Source organism: Pseudorca crassidens, chromosome 19, assembly GCF_039906515.1.
Source record: "Pseudorca crassidens isolate mPseCra1 chromosome 19, mPseCra1.hap1, whole genome shotgun sequence".
NCBI classification, from domain to species: Eukaryota; Metazoa; Chordata; class Mammalia; order Artiodactyla; family Delphinidae; genus Pseudorca; species Pseudorca crassidens.
In genome coordinates this window covers 46,806,651-46,829,010 of record NC_090314.1, presented here as the reverse complement: position 1 = coordinate 46,829,010, position 22,360 = coordinate 46,806,651, and the positions used below count along the sequence as shown (strand labels likewise).

Below are 22,360 nucleotides of genomic sequence, written 5' to 3'. Positions count from 1 at the left end.
ATTTAAACTTATGCTGAACTAATACAAAATAAATCCTATAACTGTCAAAACTGCTAAGGAAAATCAGGAAGTCTCAATCTTCTGGTTAATTAAGCTTAAAGAAGAGCACTGTATATCAGTAAGGGTAGTACGTTTCATAGTTGTATATGCCTAACTTGTTTGAAATTCTAAACTTGTAAGGTGTAAGGAAAGAGCAGTTTTTGAGTAAGTAGGATTTGGACATCAAATAAATACAATAATTGCCTTTGGGAGCTAAATGATTTAAAATTTACATTAAGAACTTGGTGTTCAGTGATTGGAGAGAGTAGAAAAATACCTCTCAATTAATAAGCACCTGAATGATGCCTCTAACCTCACACTCCTATCAAGTTTCTTTGGAATAAGTCTATCCCAGTTTAAGCTCATGGAGAAAACACAAGTGTACAGGTATAAAATATTTTCTTCCCAACTGTACAACCAGCCAGATTCTTGAGGGGAAAATAAGACAACAAAAGAAAATACCATAGAAAAAACTCCAGTGAACTACAAATTATGTATTTTTAAAATAAGACAATCATTTTGAATAAATGATACGTGTAAAGAAAGAAATTTACACAGGTGATTTTTAATAAACTTTTTTTTGTGTGTGTGTGGTATGCAGGCCTCTCACTGCTGTGGCCTCTCCCGTTGCGGAAAACAGGCTCCGGACGCGCAGGCTCAGCGGCCATGGCTCACGGGCCCATCCGCTCCGCGGCACGTGGGATCTTCCCGGACCAGGGCACGAACCCTTGTCCCCTGCATCGGCAGGCGGACTCTCAACCACTGCGCCACCAGGGAAGCCCTTAATAAACTTTTAAAAGATTTTTTTCAGAATTCCACAAAACCAGCAAACTAGAAAGTGGTACACATAAAAATATTTTTGCCCTTTGTGTATTACTGATCTAATGCTGCTAAATATAAACAAAATTATTATAACAGCTATAAACATAACCTTCTAAATTAGGGTGAAGCCTAAGTAAGGCTGGAAAAAGTATATTTCTTAATATCCACAGTTAGCAATCCTTTGATTTATTGCCTAGAAATGTATTACTGAGAAAAAGAAAATTTAACTTGGAACAGTTTTAAGAAAAAAACAGAAGACCTAAGTTTTTATAACGTTTGGCTATAACCCATGTCAGTATCTGACTATACCACTGATAAATTCCATTGTACAAATTTACAAATTTGATTAAAAATTACAACTGAATGAGGCTGAAAGCTAGGTAAAATCAATCTTTTTCCATTGAAGTAGTTCATATCTGTATTTTAAAGACAGCATGGTACAAGTAAGAAACTAATGTTCAATAAAATAAGACTCTGTGGGCTTCCCTGGTGGCACAGTGGTTAAGAATCCGCCTGCCAATTCAGGGTACACGGGTTCAAGCCCTGGTCTGGGAAGATCCAACATGCCACGGAGCAACAAAGCCCGTGTGCCACAACTACTGAGCCTGCACTCTAGAGTCCGTGGGCCACAACTACTGAAGCCCATGCTCCTAGAGCCTGTGCTCCACAACAACAGAAGCCACCGCAATGGGAAGCCCATGCACTGCAACAAAGAGTAGCCCCCGCTGGCCACAACTGGAGAAAGCCCATGCATAGCAACGAAGACCCAATGCAGCCAAAAATAAAGTTAAGAGTACAGAGTTAAGAAAATGAGATATGGTAATTTCCTGTTAATTTACTATCTTGTATAATGCAAGCAGTTTGCTCATGAAGCTAGGAAACAAATATTTGTGACTAAGAAATGGGACTTTCCCTGTAAAAGGTAAAATGATTTTTGCTTAAAAAGAATTTTCTTTCTGTTGAGGATTAGTTCCATTGCTAATTTGGGTTTCTTGAAGAGGAACCACTTAGACTATTAAACCTACTATTTCAATGACTGAGTGGGGCTATTTTCCCTTTCCTAAATAACTAATAGTTCTAGGTCCAAACATGGAAAAGAATACATTTCAGAGAGTTACACATAAATGTGATTTTAAAATCCTTCAGAATTCTAACTTGCTGAAGCATTTTAAAATTTTATCAGTTTAAAAAATCTGCTATTGGATATTTTCACAGCTTACTCTGGCTTGTTCTCGAAGTTCATCCACAATTAAGCGATCAACTCTAGATGGGTTGGAGGTTAGCCTTGGAATTGGAGTATTATTAGTACTCGATACCTTTTTCGCTGGATAATTTTTGGCAAGGGCCAATTCAGTCTGTAAAAAAATTATATGACTTTTAGATGCTAAATTTTCTAAATATGATTCAATCATGAATAATATTTCTCATAGGCCTAAGAAGTAAATTGAAAATTACTCCTTTAGATAAAAATTGTTTTGGTATCAAAAGGCAACAAATACAAACCACAGTACCACAGTACTTTTCTGTCACACTTAATGCATAAAATACCTAAACACTCCAATAGTTTAATACTTAGAAAATTCAAAGAAATAAACTTTTAACCCATTAAGGAAAAAGTCTACCTAATAGGCAAAATAAACTTTAAAATAACAAATTTTTTTAAACCCCAAGCATTTTTAGTCTCTAAATTACCTAATTAATTCTCTATAGTCATGAACTTAACAAATACTACACATTATAGAAGAATGCAACTTAAAAATAAGGCAAGTACTCTTTCTTAAGCTACACTAAGGTAAATAAAATGAAGATAGGCAAAGGGGATATACTACGTTACACCTAAATGGATAGTTTTGTGTTACCGTTTTTCTCTCCTTTTCTAATGCTCTCCATTGTTCATAGCACTCTTCTAGACGAATATGAAGTTCACTGGCTGGTCCACTACGGGTTTTAATTGGTCTTTGAAATCCAAAAGTTGGCACAAAACCAGAAAAGGAATTATCACCATACATCATATCATTGAAATACGGGTTTAAATGGCTTAAGTCATCATAAGAAAACAAATCATAGGAATCCAACAGTGGAACAACTGAATGGCCAAGTGGGTGTGTGGATCTTAGGGGAAACCCATTTGAACCAAGTTGTTGAAAACTCTGATTATGCCTTAAATCTCCCATCATATAATTATTAGAAAAGCATGACACCTGTGTGCGATTCACACGGCTATTAATATTGTTCTCTCCACTTCCCTGTCTGTGGCTATTAAAATGACCCTGTGACTCCAGCAGATCTTGATATGTATTTTGAGATAAGCTATCTAAATGCTTTGGCCCTTCCTCAGGGTCATAATGGCCACTCTGGGGCATAGCTTGAAAATAATGTTTGTTTACATTTTCAATGATCCCATACTGCTGAGCTGAATAGTTATCATAAAATCCATTTGGCTGCTTTATTTTTTTATCGGTAACAGATTCAAAGAGATTTTCTTCTCCAGTCTTTGTCAGTCCTTTCATGTGACTGACAGATTGAATTCTTTCTGCACCATTATAACCAAAATCACAACTAGAAAATGCTGAAGGGTTTTCTTGGCAATACTTCTGAAATAAATTGCTATTTGCTGTTAAATTTGTAGATGATAGTTGCAGGAAATCTGAAGAATGGTTAGAACCTTTTGAAGCTGCACTTAAATGAGTATTTAATTTCATCAAGTTACCTTGATTTCGATAAGGAATAAGAGTGTTATTTTTTGTTTGGACATTCATCCAAGTTGGTCTGTTTAAGTTGATACTGCCTGAAGATGCTGCTGAGTTTGCTAGTAAATTCACTGACCTAAAATACTCAGAATTTGGGGGGTCAGGTTTAGTAAACTGTTGCTTTTCTGTGACATTGACAAAATCATTATTAGCTGGACAAGCTGTGTGAGGTTTTAGTCCACATTCTGATTTTAAGCCAAAATCAGCAGTAAATGCTTCCTTTGCTAACTGTTTTTCTGTCAGATGTGGTATAGTTTTTGGAAATGTGAAATTCTGCTGGTCAGGTATTGTCGCCTCCATTTTTTTCTGATTTGCTGGTTTAACCTGAAATAACTTTGTGTAGGTGTCTGCTTCTACAGTTGGTGTTTCAGGTGTGCCACTGGCTAATTTTTTACTATCTTGGACACTAAAATTTGAACACTTATTCAGCTTAGCCTTATTAGGATAAGCATATTCTGGGTATCTACAATAATCTGCATTTTCATTGTATCTATTAAATTGGGAAAGAAACATCTCTGCCCTCTTTTGCTGTAATGGTGCTTCAAGACCTTTAGCACATATTTTTTCTCTTCCATAAGAGGAGGTATCAACTCCTGATTCTTTCATGATGTCAGACAGACCAATGTGGGGTGTAAAACAGTTTTTGATAGATAGATATTCTTGAAATGTCGTCTTAGCTGTATCATTTGTCTGAATACTGTAACAGTTAGAATGATCACTTCGTGAGGGGTACATCCATTGTTCTTCAAGGTCTAAACCAGTAAATCCATGATAAAGTTCATCTATTTTTTGTTGTGGTATCAGATTACTATTATGCAGGTACTGCTTTTCCACTGCTGACACAGATTCACCAGTATAAAAAGCTTGCTGAGAGATGGCTGTATCTATTGGCCTTTTGGTTTCTGTTAAGAGGTCATGGTGATCTGCAAATCTGCTTGTGTTCACTGGCCAAACTGACTTTAAATTGGAGGAGCAGGTCCTAGAACAAGTAAATACATTTAATTACAATTTAGGTTTTAAAAGTCTTTATTTTCTTAGTGGAGAAGGTAGGAAAGGCTTTCAAAAACATTTATATTGCCCCACCTCACCAATCTCTAATCCTTTCCAACTTTGCCTTATAAGCTGCCATTACATCCAAATAACTATAACTTGAAATGTGCTATATGCTATATAAATATGCATTGTAATCTTAATATGTCTTCACTATACTTTCCCAAGAGACATATACTAAGGCCTGAGGCTGGTGACTACATGGTCTTACATGAATTGTTTTGTTTTGTTTTTTAATTTATTTTTCTTTCTTTCTTTTTTATCTGTGTCGGGTCTTAGTTGCGGCACGTGGGATCTTTGTTGAGGTATGCAGGCTCTTTTATGTTGCGGCCCGCGGGCTTCTCTCTAGCTGTGGCATGTGGGTTTTCTCTCTCTAGTTGTGGGGTGCACGGGCTCCAGAGTGCATGGGCTCTGTAGTTTGTGGCACGCGGGCTCTCTCATTGAGGTGCATAAGCTCAGCTGCCCGCAGCATGGGGGATCTTAGTTCCCCAACCAGGGATCGAACCTGTGTTCCCTGAATTGGAAGGCAGATTCTTTACCACTGGACCACCAGGGAAGTCCCCACGTGAATTGTTTATATATAGTAAGTAGAAACCAAAATAAGTTTTTCTTTTAATTAAGTTATTATATAATACAAAAGTGTTGTTGACCTCAATGTTTTTTAAATAAAAAAGATGTGCTGGGATTTCCCTGGTGGTCCAGTGGCTAAGACTCCGTGCTCCCAATGCAGAGGGACCAGGTTCAATCCCTGGTCAGAGAACTAGATCCCACATGCCACAACTAAGAGTTCACAGGCCGCAACCAAAGATCCCGCATGCTGCAACTAAAGATCCCACGTGCCGCATAACATGGCTTCCACACCCAAATAAAACGATTAAAGCATACTTAAAAAATTTTTACCGTATGAATAAAATCCATACATATTTCTGCACAGCAGTAATGATAGTTTTATTTTTGTAGGTATAAGTATAAAAGTCCTTGGAATGTATATTCTTTAAGCCAAATTTTAGCTCATGAACTCAAGGGAAATAGCTCTGAATTATGCAAGAATAATTATGCAAGTTTCCAAATGAAAGTTCTCTTTTTAAAAAAAATTAATTTGTCTTTTATTTGCCAGTATAACTACAGTAGCCTGCAAACTTTTTTAATCTAAAAAGCACATTTTACATCACAATCCAACAAACACACACATATATAATGTGTATACATATATAAAAGTGAAACAAAAGTTTTGCCAAAAACGTCTACCCCGAGTGTTAATTCATTTTAAGACTTTTTTTTTTAACCAAGGCTGAACTGCATTGACACATCATAATCACCAACATCCCTAGTTCATCTTAGGGTTCACTTTACGAAGTGAATAGTGTTTCATGTTCTATGGGTTTGGACAAAAGTATGATGACATAAAATCATTATAATGTCATACAAAGTATTTTCACCCCTCATAAAAACTTCTGTACTCTATGTATTCATCTCCCCTCTCCCCGCAAACTCCTGACAACCATTGATCTTTTTATTGTCTCCATTGTTTTGCCTTTTCCAGAATGGCATAAGTTGGAATCTATTTTTCTGCTTTTTTTGAAGAGAGGGGTTCAAAGCCTTTATGCCTATAAGACCATTCATGGCCCACCCACACGTGGACCAGACAGGCTCCACGTGGCAAACTTCCCCACTGCATGCTGTAGCTTTCCTTCCAGTACTGAGCCCTGTCCCACTGGTCCTGCCCAGCAGCCACATGGAGGTGCAGGGGGATACGTGTTGGGTATTTGTTCATAGGAAGGCCACAAGTTTTGTGCCCCTTGTCACAATGAACCCAGATTCCTGTCGGGTATGTTGTAAACAGACGAGCCATTTCTTCAGACCCCCTGCTCTAAGCACACCTCAACAAATGAAAGTTCTTAATAGCAAATTAAACTTTCAATTGTATGGCAAGCACCACAGCAAAATCAAGGCTTCTCGAAACAAATATCTGAATTAAGATGTCTACTGTCAGATGATCCTCTATTAACTAAAAATAAAAGTTAATAGGGTAATCTAGTACCTGGGAATTTAAAGGTTTACTACACACTGTATAGCTTATATAATATACTAACCCCTCAGTGAAATATGGCTGTGATTTATCTTGCTCTTCCAAAATGTTAGACACAAGTCCATATAAGTCTGTTTCACTACCATAGTCATTTCTTTCTGTTTGAATCCTAAAGATAAATGAATATCACATGTAAATACTTTTGCTCATATTGAAATACAATATATTGATTTCTATTTCCAGACTTATTCTGCCATTATTTTTCAATAAAATATTTGGATTGACTCTATACCATCATTTCAAATAAAAAGGGAACAGGAACTCAGAATATTTTCCACTTTAGCATAGTGTTTATGTTACATAAGTATTTCTCCTTCATTCCAAATCCTATGTCTAGTTCACAATGTATGCTTACCTCTTATTTCTCCAAAACACATGCTATTCGTTTTAGGTGATCAAGATACAAATCTCTGATCCATGATGTTGCAGACACGGTTGGTACCATGGCTGCTCCTGAAATCATGTTTAGTCCTAGTATACATCATTACATCAACAACACTTGCTCAGTTTTTCCATTTGTGATTTGAAAACCATATGAACCTGTTGCTCTATTTTGTGACTCTTCATACTAAACGTTGGATTAAAAAGTGAAATGTGATATGGTCATCCTAGATATCACAGCAACATTGCAGTTGTCCCTTAAATGTAAAAGATTTGGAGGCTACCCCTAAATCTTTGCCGAAGAAGTGACTGGTACTCCATGTACCTGAAATCCTACCTAGTGACTAAAACTATCTAAATAATACAAAATGTAAAAGCCACAAGGAGATGGAAAATTGGTGCCTTTTTACCGCTTATGGATTTGGGGTAATTTGTTCCTAGAAGTAATATGTTGTTTTAAATTGTAATTTCTTGTTTTTTCATATTTTATGTCTATCATTTCATAGTGTTAGGACATTTTAGAAATAAATAAAAATACCTTATATTTGCATAACACTCAAAATTTCATTGATCTTCATAACATAGGAAGGGAAGATATTAGTAATCGTTAAGCTGTTGAATAAATGATCATGTGTGATATTAAGAAACTTGAATTTTGCAAGGGCATGTGATTTGCCATGCTTTACTATACACTTGCTGAGTAAATGGTCTGCCTACAAGTCTAATGCTTTTTCCACTACATCTTGTTATTTCAAAAAGATTCAATATAAAGTTTTTTTGTTTAATAATGTTAGTATATATCTAGAAAAATATTCTATGTAATATATACCAAACTGTTAATAGTTGTTACTGGGAGGTGGAGAGGCAAGGTTATGGTAAAATTCTGCTTGCCTTTATATATTTCTGTAAAGTGTGAAGTTTTTCAATGAACTAGTATCAACTTAAAAAATATTTTTGTTTTTTGTGGAATTATATGTTATATAGTCCTTCTAATAAAATCACTATTTTAGAGAACTTACCAAATTAAAATTTTTTAACAATTATTTAATTAATTAGCAGATTTTAAAAATAATTATGTCCTGGTTAAACTAAAGATGCATCGGCCTCTATTAACTGCTCCCTTATTATAATTAACATAAAGGTATTGTCACTCCCTTAAGCTTCTCTTGGCAGTAAGCTCCCATAATATTCTATACTACTTCTTTCAAACCTCATTATACTTGCAGTGCCTGACAAGTTGTCGTCATCATCATCATCATTACTGTAAGATCTATAAAGGCAGGGATAATTTTTGCCATGTTAATTCTAATATCCCCAGTAGGAGAGAATCTGACATAGAGTAGGCCCTTATTATTACTGGAATTGAACAGAAAAATAATTAAAGTATCTTATGTTTGATAAAATCCTGTTTGTTGTATACTTGTGAAGGAAAAATTACCTAAAATTTAGAATCGGATTAAAAAAATAGATTGAAAAACTGTAACTCATTTATATAAGTTATCTTTAGAAAGAGGAACTTAAGATTTACTCAGGGTTGCCTCTAATGAATGAAAAAAAAGTAATAAGAAAAAATTATACACATGTAACTATCCTGTTTAAGATTTCCTAAAAGTTTGATAAACAAAATTATGCCATAACATAAAAATGCTGATATAGGGAACAAAGGGCTAATACAACTACGTTCCCATGTAATCAAACTTAAAAACACTTCATTTAGCCTGAGAAATCTAATTTATTAATTTACCTGTTCTTTACACTGATCTGAGAATTAGAGGGCTGTTTAATATCATCTCCATACATAGACGATGGTGCATAGAAAAGTGAAGAATCTACAGAACTTGCATATTCTGTTGATGAAGAAAGTGGAGCATAGGTCTGCCTTAGGTCAACACTGTCTTCACTCTGAAATTTTAAAGACATGTTTGTATACCAGACACAATCAAAACTGCATTTATTACAGAATATTAGCCAAATAATAGGAAATTTGAGGAGTTGGGAGACAAATCTAGACTTAGCCACTTATGCTTACTTTACAGTAGGGGTTGGCGATTTTTTTCTGTAAAGGGCCAGATAATTAATATTCTAGCGTTTGCTGTGTTAAGGTCTCTATTGAAACTCCTCAACTCTGCTGTTCTAGCACCAAAGCAACTATAGACAGTATGTAAACAAGTGGGCGTGGTTATTCCAAGAAAATTTTGGTCCCGTTCAGTACCTGTTGCTTATCACTGGTATAAAACACCTACAGTTATTGCAGTTTTAATTTTTTGAACAGATGAGCATTATGTGGACTATAGCAGTATTATTTTTAATAAATCATTTACAAAACTCAGTCTTACTGCTCCCAATCTGTGAAAAAAAAAGTGAATGTACATTTACATAGAATTTTCAAAGAAATTCCACAAACATTATTGTATCCAGTCAACTTTATGACATGGATATTCTCTATATTTTAAAAATGAGGAAATGGAGGCTAAAAGTTACTGAGCTAAGAGGTGACAAAACTAAAACCCAATCTCAAGGCCTTCTTACTCCTACATTAGGGCCTTTTAAAACAATATCTTTAATTTTCAGCCTAGTTTCTATTTCCAAGAGAAAGTGTAAAAATGAGATGAGACATGTTATATCTTAAGAAATTTTAAAGATATTACAATTAGAAGAAACAAGCTCATTTTCTTAACACTTCTATAATGAATTTTGAGTAAATAAGATAAAAAGTTTGAGTTTTAAGATTTTAATGAATTATTAAAAGTCCTGCCTCCTTCCCAAAGGGATTGAGGTACAGTGAAAATACTGCCCCCTCAAATTTTAAATACTTAAAATAGTCTGAAAGTATAGATTCACAATTTTTTTTTTTTTTTTTTTTTTTTTTTGCGGTACGCGGGCCTCTCACTGTTGTGGCCTCTCCCATTGGCTCCGGACGCGCAGGCTCTGCGGCCATGGCTCACGGGCCCAGCCGCTCCGCGGCATGTGGGATCTTCCCGGACCGGGACCCAAACCCGCGTCCGCTGCATCGGCAGGTGGACTCTCAACCACTGCGCCACCAGGGAAGCCCAGATTCACAATTTTTAACTCTCCAAATAAGGAGCTAGTAAAACGTGAGATGTAATAACTATAAATATCCAGGCATAAACACAGTAGAAATAGTATTTTCTTATAAATATAGAAGGTATATAATCCTGGCTAAAAATATTTTCTAATTGCTTTCATTCTCTTAATCGAAATTTATGTAAAAAGAGATAAAACATGTTTAGATCAAAACATTCCTAAACTTCTGTTCTTCATAGACATGATAATTGAAAAATAACACTTTAAACATTCACTGAGTTTATACCAATAATATATGAAAATTAATAACTTCTAATCACTCACCTTCAAGAATCTCAAATATTTTACAGCCATTTGTTTAAATTCCAGTTATGATTACTATTTGAAACCTACACATTATAATTTTCTCATTTATAGCTTATATTTTGTTGACTATTCTGAAGCTGGAGAAACTGAGGCACAGAAGGGATTTTGCTAAGAGTGCCACTAAAAACTGCCTTTCCAAAATTTCTGTTTGTTAGCAGTAACTTTTATAAAGGATTTTATTGTTAGAACCTTTCATAATTTTATTTCTTTAGTTCTGCAGTTTTTAATCACAGACCCCCTTAACTCTCTTTTAGGTTTGAAGTATCCAAAGTGACATAAATAATTGTTCATTTTTTGAAAGAGTTGCTTAAACAAAATAAGCATTTTCAGATTATATAATATCAAATGAAGTAAACAGTATTTGAAACTAAATGTATTTTGGGAGTATTATTTCAAGTATATTTTATACTTTAAAGTAAGATTTGAGTATTAGAAAAAATCCTTTTAAAAGATTGATTTAACTGTAATATGCCAGGATAAAACAAGCAACTAAAGTAATGTGGTGGATTCTAACAATTATACTTCAAATATCTGGATCCTTCTCAGTCAAAATATTTCTGGAAATTAAATATGCAAATGCTTAGGGTTGGCATATTAATTACTCTAGATAACTGCAAAATGTATCACTTTATCCTTGCTATGTTTAAATCCAAGTAAATTTTAGTAGTCATGTAAACATTACAGAGAGCAGTGGAATGCTGGTCTTGGCAGTGAAAAAGAGCTGGGTTCCACATGGGCTTTGTCACTTAGGGCACAAGTCAAACGCTCTGAGCCTCAGTTTCTCTATCTGTACAGTGGGTATAATACTATACAAGGTTGTAGTGTGAATTAAATAAAATTATTTATTTCAGGATTGTTATAATTCAAAGTATAACAATATCAACAGTGATGTCCTGGTTAAATAATTTCAAATGAAAATGGCTTACATTAACCTAAGCTTAATTTAACACGATTAACAACAAAACTGAATGTTTTACGTGAGGTAAAAGGCAGCATGTCACCAAAGACATTGTTAGAGCCAGAGAATAAAAGAGTAAAGAAAAATTTAAATTATAAAACGTATGTTTGCACCGACTTACAATAAACGCCGGAAGGAAGAAATATTTTATGGTCTTAGTAAATACAGATTTTTCTTACATTTCTGGCATCACGTCATGCTGAGGACAAGACAAAAATAAGAATCAACGAAAAATCTTATTCCTTAACTTTTTTTCGAAACCAGTGTGTATTCTGCAGACTCTGTATTTAAAATGCTGTTACCGGGGACTTCCCTGGTGGCGCAGTGGTTAAGAATCCACCTGCCAATGCAGGGGACACCGGTTCGAGCCCTCCTTCCGCGAAGATCCCACATGCCGCGGGGCAACTAAGCCCGTGCAGCACAACTACTGAGCCTGTGTGCCACAACTACTGAAGCCCGCAGGTCTAGAGCCCGTGCTCGGCAACGAAAGAAGCCACCGCAACGAGAAGCCCCCGCACCGCAACGAAGAATAGACCCCACTGCTGCAAGAGAAAGCCCGCGCGCAGCAACAAAGATCCAACGCAGCCAAAAATAAATAAATAAATTTATTAAAAAAAAAATATTGTTACCGGGTGTCTGGTCCTAAACATGGAGCAATTTAAACACCTATGTGAATGGCCTGGGGGGTGGGAGTGGGGGTGGTGCTGGATCTGATGGAGAAAAAAATCCTCTACCAAAGGCAGAGCCGAGTAACTGACCTGCGACTTGTAGCAATCATAGAAGGAAGGGGAGCCAGTCAACATCACGCTGTTGAAGACATCTGTTAGCCGACTGCTGGCGTCGACACTGAGGTTCCAGCAGCGATTCGCACCTCCACGTAACGCGACTTTCCGCTGCACGAAACGGGGATAGGGAACGGGAGAGAGACATCATGCAGGTTAGAGCCAGGACCGAAACGGCCGGACGATGGCTCCACGTCGGCTGTGCGCCCAGCTCCACCCGGAATCAGTTCCCAGGACATTCATTTGGGGGCCCCGGCTTCCCTCTCCACCTTCAGGCCCGACCCCGAGGCGCGGCCCTCGCCCACCCGACGGGCCCTCGCCGCCGGCCTCCGCCTCAGCGCCGCCGCGGCCCAACGTGGAGGAGGTAGCGGCAGCCCGGGCGTCGCGGGCCATCACCTCCCGCCCCAGCCCGGCCGCCCGTCCTGTCAGCCCGCACCGCGCCCCCAGGCCCCGGCCCGACCGACTGCTGCGCCCCCCGCTCACCCCCGCGGCGCGGCCCGGGCGCCCCGTCGGGGCTCCTAGCTGGTGACCCGGCCTCTCCCGCCCAGCCTGGCCGCCTCAGAGACCCGCGTCCAGGGACGCGCTCGCTCCTCTGTCTCTCCTCACCGTTGCCGTCCTCCAAGCCCGGCCAACACCCGGACCCGGACCATCCCCGTGGGTTACCTCAGGTCCCTCCCTCAGGCCTGGGGGGTAAGAGGGCGGACAGGTGTCTCCGCCGCTCACCTCCATGGTGCCCCCAGCCCCTCCTGGACTAGGCACAGCTCCTCGGGTACAGGGGTGAGGGAGCGTCGAGGCCCGGCTCCCTCAGCCCGCACCCCGCCGCCGCCGCCCACAGCTCTGCCTGGAGCCGGTCTGTGGGTGCGGAGACCAGAGCAGGGAGGGAGGGGCGGGGTGGGGGGGAAAGGCCGTTACATTGTCTGCACCGGCTCGCTACCAGCACGCGACCTGGCACCTGCCCGCCTCGCCCCGCCCCCTATGGCAGGGCCGCTCCCCCTTTCGCACCCCTCATTGGCCCGCTGCCCGGCCAATGGGCGGCTGCCTCCAGGGCCTGTTACCACTCTCCCACCCAGAGACAAGGCCAAGAACCGGCAGTTAGGCGACCTCTCTCTCCCGGAGCTTCTGAGACTTTCCCGCTCAAAGTAAGCGTGTTCGGGATTGGCCCGGCCCGTCAAGCACCCACCTGATGATTGGCTAATAGGGCAGCCTAGGGGGCGGAGCGTGGAAGGAAGAGAAGGAGCGCGGGCGTACCCGGTGGGAGAAGTGATGCAAGTTGTCGGGAAGATTTGAGAAATCGCTCAGCAACCAGCCGATAATCCTAAACCTATCGGCTGCTCACCTTGGGCCAACATTTCTTTTTTGTCCCTGGTCCCGCCCCTAACTCCCAGAATCCTTTGGAGCAACCCGGAGAGTGATAGACTTGGGCCCGCTTAACGGAGCGTGAGGAAACAGTTATGGAGTTGGGTGTTGTTGGGAGAGCCCCTTCCGAGGGGGAAGAGAGCTTTTCTCTGTCCTAGGCCCCACACTTCGGTGGAGGTGAAGGCATCTTGGTGCTAATGGAACTCCTGAACAAAGTTTACTCTGACCTGTACCAGACAGGCCGTTCACATCGGCGGTCCCATTTGGGGATGTGATATCTCAAGGTTTTCTCCCCAGATAATGCTAAACAATTTCGTGTGCGTTGAAATACTGAAGACGATCAAAGTAAACACAGTAGCCACCTTTAGGGCACGTATGTTTAAAATAAAAATTTGAGAAGCGCTCAATTAAGTGGAAGATGTTCTTTTTAACTCCGGCACAAATGGAAATAGGATAGGGGGACACGTTTTATTGGCCCGTATTATTCTGAGAGTTATTTCAGATTCTCTTCTCAGCTTTGAGTTAAGAAAGCTGTTTAGGATGGGAAGGAGGGAGACGCAAGGGGAAGACATATGGGAACATATGTATATGTATAACTGATTCACTTTGTTATAAAGCAGAAACTAACACACCATTGTAAAGCAATTATACCCCAATAAAGATGAAAAAAAAAAAAGAAAGCTGTTTAGGTGACGTGGCTGTACCAATTACATTTCTTTCCCTACCTCACCCTTAAAGTTGCTGACGTGGAGCATATTCCACCCTGCCATTCACAGAGCGTACTGTCTTTTCTCTCTCTCCCATAACACCCAGAATGATTTTGAAAAGCTGTGAATTCTCTTATGTATCTTTTTTATTGTAGTAAGATATACATAAGATTTAGCATTTTAACCACCTTCGAGTGTAAAATTCAGTGGCATTAAGTACACTCACAATGTTGTACAACCATCATCACTATCCATTTCCAGAAATTTTTCATTATCCCAAACAGAAACTTTGTACCCAATAAAAAAATAACTCATATTTCCCCTTCCCTCCACTCTCTGGGGAACTTTATTCTACTTTCCATCATTATGAACTTGCCTATTCTAGGTACCTCATATAAGTGGAATTATACAATATTTGTCCTTTTGTGACTGTCTTATTAACATAATGTCAAGGTTCATCCATGTTGTTGTACGTGTCAGAACTTCACTCCATTTTATAGCTGAATAGTATTCCATTTTATGTGTATACCACATTTTGTCCATTCATCAGCTGATGGACACTTGGATTGTTTTCACCTTTTCATTGTTATGAATAATGCTGTTACGAACATTAGTGTACAAATATCTATTTGATTCCCTTTTTCAATTCTTTTGGATATACATATACCTAAGAGTGGAATTGTTGGGTCATATGGTAATTCTGTTTAACATTTTCCACACGAAACTTTCCCACAGCAGCTGCACCATTTTACATTTCCACAACAATGCATCAGGATCCCAATTTATCCACATTCTCACCAACACTTGTTATTTTCCTTTTTTTAAAAAAAAAATAGCCATTCTAGAGGGTGTAACGTATCTTATTGTGGTTTTGATTTGCATCTCCCTTATGACTAATGATGTTAAGCATCTTTTCACGTGCTTCTTGACCATTTGTGTACATTCTTTGGAAAAATATCTATTTAACTCCTTTGCTCTTTTTTTTTTTTTTTTTTTTTGCGGTACGCGGGCCTTTCACTGTTGTGGCCTCTCCCATTGCGGAGCACAGGCTCCGGACGCTCAGGCTCAGCAGCCATGGCTCACGGGCCCAGCCGCTCCGCGGCATGTGGGATCTTTCCGGACCGGGGCACGAACCCGTGTCCCCTGCACCGGCAGGTGGACTCTCAACCACTGCGCCACCAGGGAAGCCCCTTTGCTCATTTTTGAGGTTGTACTGTCTTGTTTAGTATTGATATGGTTTGTTTTGAAAATGAATATTACAGGAAAATGTAACACTCCATTGAACTCAAGTGAATACATTAGTAAAGGGAACATTTTGGTTATGGAGCAGAACAAGTATTCAGTGTGTAGTTAGTTCTTTCTTTCAGCTCTTTTATTTGTTTTTTGGAAGATCTCATTCTGAATGGGTATGTTGAAAGGTAGATGGGATTAGTTTCACAATATTACCTAAAGATATATACAAACCTCAGACTAAAATGAGAAGGGGTTACAAATACTCAAATAATTGTTTTATGTGTTCTCTGCCTTCATCTGAATTTAAAGTTTTGGGGGAAATGGTGACCTGTCTCCATTTATTGAATATTCCTATATAGGAGCAACCAGGGAAGATCTTTACATAAGATGACCACATTTCAGTAACTTTGATCCAGCTCAGAATTATGGTGCCCTCAAGTAATAAATTCATTTTTTTTCTTGCTATTTTTGGGATAAGTAAGTGAATCTGAATTTATGATTTTTTAAAATATATTTAAGAACATTCTTTAAGAGCAATTTAAATGTATTCCATCCTGAAAACTTATTGCAGAATGCAGACTTTCTCCTCCAAAATATATTTAAAGGTTAATTTCTTCTCCTTCTCCTTCTTCTTCTTCTTGCAACCCTGAAAGACAATGTACAATGTGGTACTCTTCAGTTACATTAGCGAAGCCCTTTTTATACTTTTACAAATATTTAAACCTTCTGTTTTGTAAAAAAATAAATTGTTGGTTTCATTAAAAAAAAATCAGCCTGCCCTGTAGAAATGTTTTGAGTAATAAATAGTATTCCATTATTCTCCTGAGAAAAACTTTCAGTTCAAATCAAGCACTTATTTTCACAATATTTATTTATTTATTTATTTTTGGCTGCATCAGGTCTTAGTTGTGCTGGTGCAGGATCTTTCCTTGGGGCGCGTGGGCTTAGTTACCCCACGGCATGTGGGATCTTAGTTCCCCACTCAAACCGTCATCCCCTGCATTGGAAGGCAGATTCTTAACCACTGGACCACCAGGGAAGTCCCCAAGTGCTTTTTTTTTTTTTTGCGGTACGCGGGCCTCTCAGGGCCTCTCACTGTTGTGGCCTCTCCCGTTGCGGAGCACAGGCTCCGGACGCGCAGGCTCAGCGGCCATGGCTCACGGGCCCAGCGGCTCCGCGGCATGTGGGATCTTCCCGGACCGGGGCACGAACCCGCGTCACCTGCATCGGCAGGCGGACTCTCAACCACTGCGCCACCAGGGAAGCCCCCAAGTGCTTATTTTTGAAAATTCAAGGTGTAATATTAGTGGCACAACCTCAATGCCAAAGAGAGAACTCTGAATTAATCCTCCATAGAAAGCTGTCATATAATTTCAAGTCAGTATATAATTAAATCGCTGCAGAATTGTTATATATGCTCCCATCTCTATTAAATGAATTTTCCAGCTTCTCAATGGACTCTTGGTCCAACGATTCAAATGGGCTGCAAACCTGCTGTGATTTCAACCATGCAGTTCTTCACAGGCTTCTCTGATTTGAGGGACTAAACTCCTTAAATTATACCTTTTGAAATTAACTGGGCTGCCAGATACTATTTCTCAACCTCTAATAGCTTGTTGGGAGGCTTACAAAATGCTCTTTATTAGAGCTATTTAAAACTGCGTTTCCGGGCTTCCCTGGTGGCGCAGTGGTTGGGCGTCTGCCTGTCGATGCAGGGGACGTGGGTTCGTATCCTGGTCCGTGAAAAACTCCCTATGCCACAGAGCGGCTGGGCCCATGAGCCATGGCCACTGAGCCTACGCGTCCGGAGCAGGCTCCGCAACGGGAGAGGCTGCAGCGGTGAGAGGCCCGCGTACTGCAAAAAAAAACACTACGTTTTCTTTTTCGTATACTCAAATTAGTGTTTTTCTGGATCTCTAGCATTAGTTTTAGAGCTTCTTCCTTGGTAGGTAGTAAGCTTGTTTCTGCTTTTCCCCTTCTGGTTAGATGGGGTTGTAGGTCATTCTCTCTTAATCTGTGCTCCAGGAAACTTGTAGGTTTCTACTTAGTTTGAGATGAGACCCTGAAAAATTCATGCATTTACCTTTGCTGAGCAAATGTTTCTACTAGGAGTGGGGGGAGGTACTTGAGTTGATATTTATCAAAGATAACATTAATGTGCATTTCATATGGCAAATACTTCTCTTATCCCTTCAAAGGTCAGAATTAATGTTCTCTTTCATCTTTTAATATTCTGATCTTTTTCTAAATATCGCATTTATGTCTTGGATGGATTCTAATGGGGGTATATTTGATATTTAAGCTATGAATTAGGCATGGAACTAGGGTTTTCATTGTAAATTGAAATGTTCTGAATACCTCTGTTACATGGCTCTCCAAAACTGAGTTGCTATTTCTCAGTGTTTGATTGGAACTGGAGGTTAGAAAAGATTCATAAATGAGTGCCACCAGAAAAAGACATTTTTAAAAAGATGTCTTTATAAATTTCCTTTAGGCCTTTAATATTCTCTTGAATTTGAGGGATCCCCTGGCTATCGAATGAAAGGTCTTTTGACACCAAGGGACTGGAAAACAACTTCTTCTTTTTTCTTTGATTAATATCCAGAGTTTTAATTTAGACCACAGAGTTTGAGAACTTACTAGAGGTCCTTTTTTAAAGTTCCATTAAAGCTTTGTGTTGTGATATACTGCTGCAAGCAGGCTTCCTTCTAAAAGGTAAAAAATTAAAGGACATTCCTCAAAAGATGTGGTTTTCAAAGTGAATGATTTTGTATCCTTAAGGTGGGAAGTAGATTCTGGATTTATAGAATCTTCCTGAAAACACACAGCCCACCTCCGTTTTGCAATCTTTCAGCAGCCGAATTTCTATATTAGAGCCTGGAAATAGTTATGCCATTGCAAAAGCTTTAAAAACCTGCTCAGATTCTGAGCTGACTCCTAATTAGGCAGAGTTCTCCATCTTTCCCTTTCCTAGGACACCTACAAAGTTAAATACCAAGGATCATGACTGCTGGATTGCATAGTAAAAGTATGTTTAGTTTTGTAAGAAACTGCCGAACTGTCTTCCAAAATGGCTGCACCATTTTGCATTCCTACCAGCAATGAATGTAAGTTCCTGTTGCTCCACATCCTTGCCAGCATTTGGTGATGTCAGTGTTTTGAATTCTGTCCATATTAGTCTGTAGTGGTACCTCATTGTTTTTTAATGTTCATTTTTTACCTCTTGCTTTTACATATACCTGGCTCCTGATGCTTCTCTCCTATTGCTCAGCTTCTAGACAATTTGTTCTTGAAGTGTTGTCCCCAGACCAACAACATCAACACCACCTAGCAACTTGTTAGAAATTCAAGTTTTGGGGCCTTCCCCAAATCTACTAAATGAGAAGCTCTGGGGATAGGGCCCAGAAATCTGTATTTTAACAGATCTCCAGGTGATTCTGATGCAAGCTAAAGTTTGAAAACACTGTTCAAGGCATGCACTGTCCAACATGGTATCCTCCAGCCATACGTAGCTATTGAGCTCTTGGAATATGGCTAGAATGAATAGAGACGTGCTATAAGTGTAGAATACACCCCAGATTTTAAAAACTTAGTATGAAAAAAGGGGAAGTAAAATATCTCATTGGTAATGTTTATACTGATAACATTGAAATGACAACATTTTGGATATATTGGGTTAAATAAAATATATTATTAAAATTAATTTCACCTGTTTCTGTCTAGTTTTGACATGGGGTTACTAGGAAATTTTAGGTTACATACATGGCTCTCATCATACATCTATCGGACCACATTAGATGAGTCTGCAACTATAGCCTGTGGGCCAAATCTGTTGTCTGTTTTTGTATGGCACATGAGCTAAGAATGGTTTTAAATTTTTAAATGGTTGGAAATAAATTTTACAAAAAAAATGGTATGGAAATTATATGAAATTCAAGTTTCACTGCCCATAAATAAAGTTTTATTGGAACATGGGCACGCTCATTTATTTATGTATTGTCTATGGTTGCCTTCGCTCTACAATGGCAGAAGAGTAGCTGTGACTAGGACTCTATGGCCTGCAAGTCTGAAATATTTACTACCTGATCCTTTACAGAAAAACTTTGCTGGCTCCTAGTCTAGACTGTCAGCTTCCACTTACTCCCTGGGAGAGGGCCCTGCTTTTAACTTGACCCTGTTCTTTGTTCCCAACATTTGCTAAGCTTTTAGGCCCAACTCCTTGACCATCATGCCCAAATCTCAGTAGTATTTTGGGGTTACAAGATTTGACCTCTGCATTATTTAGGCCACAAAGAGGCAGGCCAAAAATGTTATTGCCTTCTAGAGCGGCACAAAGAATTCATGGAACCAGCAAAAAGGAACAGGGAGATGTTCAATAGCTTGTTTCTCCAAAGATGGGTCCTTCTTTCTCAGAAAACAAGAGAACCCAGGATTGACATTTCCATCAGACCGAGATGTGAGCCTATGATATAGGGCTGGCCCGCTTCTTTCACAACTCAGCAGCACCTCTTGAATTAAAACTCTCTCTCTCCTTATGAAGCTTATGGCTACTCTCAGCCAGTTTAGTTGGCTTCCATGACACGTTGTCCTGCCAGATATATTGTGGAAATTGCTATGATGGTTTTTCCACTCCAATAAAGCAGATGTCTGGATCCCTTTGTGAGCCTCTTGATCCTTATTCCCTACTGCCCACACCAATATGCAAGCAAAGCCTTGTTGGCTCAATGAATCTTTATGGTCTCATTTTATAGTCTCCCCAAAGAAAAGTATGGCTGTGGTTTCCAGAATGTTAATTGATAACAGTCCTTGGCAACCATGTTCTTTCTGACTTTCCTTCCTTAACCTGCTCCTTCCACTCATAATAATAACATCATTCCTTAGTAGATTGGCACCAGTCAGGAGTTTCTCTCTCCTCTCTCTCTCTCTCTCTCTCTCTCTCTCACACACACACACACACACACACACACACACACGCACCTTCATTCCTTTTTTCCTTGCTCTATGGATTACACCTAGGGCTGTTTAACTTTCTAATATGAGCTAGTTTGTAAGCAAACTCCCTGAACAGTGTTATGAAGTGAGTATCAATGACTAAAGGGGCCTCACTGAGAGATGTTGCACCTCATTTCAACCACACTTCATTGTCAAAGTTAAAAAGAGGTCTTGCGGGCTTCCCTGCTGGTGCAGTGGTTGAGAGTCCGCCTGCCGATGTAGGGGACACAGGTTCGTGCCCTGGTCTGGGAAGATCCCACATGCCGCGGAGCGGCTGGGCCCATGAGCCATGGCCGCTGAGCCTGCGCGTCCGGAGCCTGTGCTCCGCAGCGGGAGAGGCCGCAACAGTGAGAGGCCTGCGTACCGCAAAAAAAAAAAAAAAAAAAAAAAAGAGCAAAAAAAAAGAGGTCTTTCATCTCTGTTCATTTAAGAACTCTCACTCTACGTCTACCAAACATATGGATACCAAGGGGGGAAGGGAGGATGAGTTGGGAGATTGGGGTTGACATATACACAGTGTTGTGTGGTGACCTAAATGGGAAGGAAATCCAAAAAAGAGGGGAATATATGTATATATATATATATATATATATATATATATACACACACACACATATATGTATACATATATATATACACACACATATAGCTGATTTACTTTGCCGTACAGCAGAAACTAACACAACATTGTAAAGCAACTATACTCCAGAAATATTAATTAAAAAAAAAAGAACTCTCGCTTTGGACAAGTGTCTTAGATTCTATAGTTGAGTTTAATTTAGACCCTAGACTGGGGATGGGAAGAGGCAGGAATCCTTTTCCATGGGTAAACCCTAAACAAACCTGGCTTTTCTTATCTAGCTTATCTTAAATATTGGGCACAAGAGGGAAATCTATCAGGGGTTACTGTTGGGAAATAAGCTGGGGGATCAAGTGGCCTCATGTTTTATTCCAGCTCTTGTCCAGACGATCTCCAAATTTCTGTCTTTTACCTTCTCTTGGTTTCACTTTTCTCATTTGTAAAATAAAGGGTCCAATTAGTCAAGCTTTAAAGTTCCTTATAGCTCTAAGTTTTTCTGATTCCACATCCCCATCTGTAACCTAGAGACAATAGTCTCTATCCTTGCCATCCAAAGATTGAGTAATGTTAATGAACTGCCAGAAATAAAAACTTGTTGAGCTCCCCAGAAGACAGGGAGATTCACTGAACTCCCTCTTAATCAGAAAGAGCAGGTAACAGAGTATTACAGTTTATTCCGTATGGTGGTTAAATGAAAGTGGTTATATACCATACATGCACTAGCAAATATTTATGCAATTAGAACAGAAATACCAACAACAGAATTATGATAACCGTTACATAAAATTTTTGGTTTATCCTCTTATAATGCCTTCAGAATAGAGTCTGAAATCTTATAACCATTGTACAGCACTGGAGCTATAGATAAGATTGGGGTGAGTTAATAATATATACCTAAAATTGTTTCTTGAAAGCTTTGTTAGTAATTTTTCTTTCTCACAAAATTAGAATATAAAACAATTGGGGGCTTCCCTGGTGGCGCAGTGGTTGAGAGTCCACCTGCCGATGCAGGGGACGCGGGTTCGTGCCCCAGTCCGGGAAGATCCCACATGCCGCGGAGCGGCTGGGCCCGTGAGCCATGGCCGCTGAGCCTGTGCGTCCGGAGCCTGTGCTCCGCAACGGGAGAGGCCACAACAGTGAGAGGCCCGTGTACCGCAAAAAAAAAAAAGTGTGCAGAAAGGATCTATTTTCTGGGAATAAATTTTTTTTC

General features: G+C 39.5%; 1 protein-coding gene and 1 non-coding gene across 3 annotated transcripts in view; both read right to left on the bottom strand.

Annotated features, from left to right (window-relative positions):
* MEIOC (meiosis specific with coiled-coil domain) overlaps nt 1-22,360 on the bottom strand; it is a 70,917-nt gene that overhangs the window by 2,889 nt on the left and 45,668 nt on the right. The window contains exons 1-6 of one of the 2 annotated variants that reach the window (XM_067716816.1): nt 12,946-13,026; nt 12,259-12,393; nt 8,876-9,033; nt 6,755-6,859; nt 2,721-4,590; nt 2,082-2,216 (exon numbers count right to left, since the gene is read on the bottom strand). In XM_067716816.1, coding sequence (XP_067572917.1) covers nt 2,082-2,216; nt 2,721-4,590; nt 6,755-6,859; nt 8,876-9,033; nt 12,259-12,393; nt 12,946-13,011 — 2,469 coding nt within the window. In that variant the 5' untranslated portion in view covers nt 13,012-13,026. Of the gene's footprint in view, nt 1-2,081; nt 2,217-2,720; nt 4,591-6,754; nt 6,860-8,875; nt 9,034-12,258; nt 12,394-12,945; nt 13,027-22,360 lie in introns of those variants that run through there. The other variant, XM_067716814.1, reaches the window with a different exon arrangement.
* Nucleotides 6,415-6,544, bottom strand: LOC137213756 (small nucleolar RNA SNORA11). The gene has a single exon (XR_010938377.1). It is a non-coding gene; the product is annotated as a small nucleolar RNA SNORA11 (small nucleolar RNA).